The sequence below is a fragment of the Hylobates moloch genome, unplaced genomic scaffold (assembly GCF_009828535.3).
Source record: "Hylobates moloch isolate HMO894 unplaced genomic scaffold, HMol_V3 SCAFFOLD_2123, whole genome shotgun sequence".
Taxonomy (NCBI): domain Eukaryota; kingdom Metazoa; phylum Chordata; class Mammalia; order Primates; family Hylobatidae; genus Hylobates; species Hylobates moloch.
Window position 1 is genome coordinate 5,160 of NW_026654398.1, and position 3,853 is coordinate 9,012.

The following is a 3,853-nucleotide window of genomic DNA, read 5'->3' on the forward strand; positions in this document are numbered from 1 at the left end:
AATGAACCATGTCAGTGTGGGTGGGTCTCAGGGAGAGAATGGAGGAAAAAACAGACACAGAGCAGATGCTCAGAGCCACGCAGTGTAGGGGCAGCCACGCAGGAGAATTTCCTCACATCAAAGTTCAAAACTACAGCCGAGGCAACAGAGCAACACCCTGCCTCAAAAAGAAAACAAAGTTCAAAAACTAAATGGCACATTTTTTAGGGATGTACACACACGGCGAAAGAAACGTACTATGAAGGAAAGTGTGGGAATAATAAAGACTAAAGCAGGCAGTGATTCCCTCCGTAGGAGAAGGGAAGGGACCGGGACTCAGGCAGGGCCTCCAGGGAGCATCCAAAGTGATGTCTCTTGAGATTCTACTCCCTAAACTTGGTGGCGGTCCTCTGTGTCCAACGTGTCAATATTCTGTATACCTTACCCATACTGTACAAATGCTTTATTTCTACTCAATATTTAGAAGACAGTTATAAACAAGATGCATTAAATAGCAAGGTAGCAGATGAACATCAGGAAGGAACATCCAGGAGGTTCCATCCACGGAACCTCACCATGGATACGCTTGTGATCAAGGGCCTGGTCTCCCCTCAAGCCACGGTCACAGATCAGAGGCCACACCATCATAGCAGTGGAGCAGGCCAGCCGGGACAGGGTCCTTCTGTGGCATCTGCTGCACCACCAGGCTGTGTGAACGGACTCAATTGCCAGAACTCACAGAACAGCAGTATGAGCACCAAAACCTCACAGGAAAAATGGTAAGTTCTAAGTTTCTCCATTAACAGTAACTCAGATTAATCTCTGTCATCCATCGCTTCTCCAAGAAATAACTTTTTAGGTTGACGTGCCAGGCGCCATGTTGGAGGGTTGGTGGTAGCGGCTTGGGGAGGTGCTCGCTCTGTCGGTCTCACTCTCTCACACGCTTCCCCTGGCTCCCTTCATTCCCCCCCACCCCACTTGCCCTGCGTGCTGGAGTGTGTGCGAGGGAGTGGGAGGACGTCGGGGGTGGGGGGAGGCGTTCCGGTCCCCAAGAGACCCGCGGAGGGAGGCGGAGGCCGTGAGGGACTCCGGGAAGCCATGGACGTCGAGGGGCTCCAGGAGGCGCTGGAAGATTTTGAGAAGAGGGGGAAAAAGAAAGCTTGTCCTGTCCTGGATCAGTTTCTTTGTCATGTAGCCAAGACTGGAGAAACAGATTCAGTGGTCCCAATTTAAAGACTATTTTATTTTCAAACAGGAGAAAGTGATGGATGATTTCAGAACTTCAGCTCCTGAGGCAAGAGGTCCTCCCAACCCTAATGTCGAATATATTCCCTTTGATGAAATGAAGGAAAGAATACTGAAAATTGTCACTGGATTTAAGGTATCCCTTTTACTATTCAGTGACTAGGTGAATTATTAACAGATCCAAGGAGAAACTATACAGGAACAGACAAACTTCTCAGAGGAGTCGAAAAGAATGTGATGGTTGTTAGCTGTGATTATCCTTCTACAGAGAAAAACAATTCCAATAGTTTAAATTGAATGAATGGTGTTATGTTTCCTGGAAATGCACCAAGCTATACTGAGAGGTCTAATATAAATGGGCCTGGGACACCCAGGCCACTTAATCAACGAAAGGTTTGTCAGCCCCCAGCAGCTGGAGACCTGGCGGGGAGCTGATGTTCCAGTTTGAGGGCCATGCAGCTGGATACCCGGTGGGAAGCGGAAGTTCCAGTTTCAGGGCCGTGAAGCTGGAGACCCGGTGGGGAGCTCATGTTCAATTCTGAGGGCCTTGCAACTGGAGACTTGAGGGTAGACAATGTTGCAGTTTGAGGGCCGTGCAGCTGGAGACCCGGGTGGGAACAGATGTTCCAGTTTGGGAGCGATGCAGCTGGAGGCACTGCGGGGAGCAAATGTTCCAGTTAGATGTTCCTCTCTGGGTCTCCAGGTGCACGGCCATCAAACTGGAACATCAGCTCTCCGGCCCTCAAACTGCAACTGGAATATCAGCTCAACAACAGCTCCTCTCCAGGTCTACGGCTGCAAGACCCTCAAACCGGAACATCAGTTCCTCCCCAGGTCTGCGGCTGCAAGACCCTCAAATAGGAAAATCAGTTCCTCGCCGGGTCTGTGGCTGCAAGACCCTCAAACCAGAACATCAGCTCCTCCCCGGGTCCACGGCTGCAAGACCCTCAAACCAGAACATCAGCTCCTCCCCGGGTCCACGGCTGCGAGACCCTCAAACTGGAACATCAGCTCCTCCCCGGGTCCGCGGCGGCAAGACCCCCAAAGCGAAACATCAGCTGCTCCCCGGGTCTGCGGCTGCAAGACCCCCAAAGCGAAACATCAGCTGCTCCCCGGGCCTGCGGCTGCAAGAGCCCCCCAAACCGGAACATCAGCTACTCTATGGGTCTGCTGCTGCACAACCCTCAAACCGAAAAATCACCTCCTTCCTGGGTCTGTGCCAGCAAGACTCTCGAACCGGAACATCATCCCCTCCCCAGGTCAGTGGCTGCACGACCCTCAACTGAAACATCAGCTCCTTCCCGGGACTGCGGCTGCACGACCCCAAAACCGGAACATCAGCTCCTCCCCGGGTCTGCGGCCGCAAGACCCCCAAACAGGAACATCAGCTCCTCCCCGGGTCTGCGGCTGCAAGATGCCCAAACCGGAACATCAGCTCCCCGCCGGGTCTCCAGCTGCACAGCTCTCAAACAGGAACATCAGCTCCCCACAGGGTCTCCAGCTGCACGGCCCTCAAATTGCAACATCAGTTCCCCCCTGGGTCTCCAGCAGCACAGCCCTCAACCTGGAACATCAGCTCCCCCCGGGGTCTCCAGTTCCATGGCCCTCAACCTGCAACACTGGCTCCCCACCGGGTCTCCAGCTGCACGGCCCTCAAACTGCAACATCAGCTCCCCCGCGGGACTCCAGCTGCACAGCCCTACAACTGGAACATCAGCTCCCCCCGGGTCACCAGCTGCACAGACCTCAAACTTGAACATCAGCTCCCCGCCGGGTCATCCTGCACGGCCCTCAACCTGGAACATCAGCTCCACCCCTAGGTCTCCAGCTGCACAGCCCTCCAACTGCAACATCAGGTTCCCCCCGGGTCTCCAGCTGCACAGCCCTACAACTGGAACATCAGCTCCCTCCCAGGTCTCCAGCTGCACGGCCCTCAAACTGGAACATCAGCTCCCCGGCCCTCAAACTGCAACTGGAATATCAGCTCAACATCAGGTCCTCTCCAGGTCTGCAGCTGCAAGACCCTCAAACCAGAACATCAGCTCCTCGCCGGGTCTCCGGCTGCACGACCCTCAAAGCAGAACATCGGCTACACTCCGGGCCTGCGGCTGCAACACCCTCAAACCAGAACATCAGCTCCTCGCCGGGTCTGCGGCTGCACGACCATCAAACCGGAACATCAGCTCCTCCCCGGGGTCTGTGGCTGCAAGACCCTCAAAGCAGAACATCAGCTACTCGCCGGGTCTGCGGCCGCACCACCCTCAAACCAGAACATCAGCTCCTCCCCTGGTCCGCTGCTGCAAGACCCCCAAACCAGAACATCAGCTCCTTCCGGGGTATGCGGCTGCAGGACCCTCAAACCGGAACATCAGCCCCTCCCCGGGTCATGGGCTGCATGACACTCAAACCGAACGTCAGCTCCTTCCTGGGTCTGCAGCTGCACGACTCTCAAACTGTAACATCAGCTCCTCCCCGGGTCTGTGGCTGCACGACCCTCAAATTGGAACATCAGTGCCTCCCCGGGTCTGCAGCTGCAAGACCCTCAAACCGGAACATCAACTCCTCCCCAGGTCCGCGGCTGCAAACCCTCAAACCGCTCCTCACTTCCCAGACGGGGCGGCCCGGCAGA

General features: G+C 55.3%; 2 protein-coding genes across 2 annotated transcripts; both read left to right on the plus strand.

The window, feature by feature from the left end:
* Window positions 1–594: 594 nt before the first annotated feature.
* LOC131382722 (mucin-2-like) lies at window positions 595–3,850 on the plus strand (the record flags this gene model as incomplete). The annotated part of the gene is made up of 4 exons (XM_058435188.1): window positions 595–758; window positions 1,235–1,360; window positions 1,928–2,858; window positions 3,045–3,850. Coding segments are annotated over exons 1-4 (1,866 nt in total), but the record flags the coding sequence as incomplete, so codon positions are not given.
* Window positions 1,069–1,349, plus strand: LOC116464901 (serine/threonine-protein phosphatase 4 regulatory subunit 2-like). The gene has a single exon (XM_032148132.2). It carries the CDS (start codon window positions 1,078–1,080, stop codon window positions 1,210–1,212), a length of 135 nt encoding a protein of 44 aa, XP_032004023.1. The 5' UTR covers window positions 1,069–1,077; the 3' UTR covers window positions 1,213–1,349.
* Window positions 3,851–3,853: the final 3 nt, after the last annotated feature.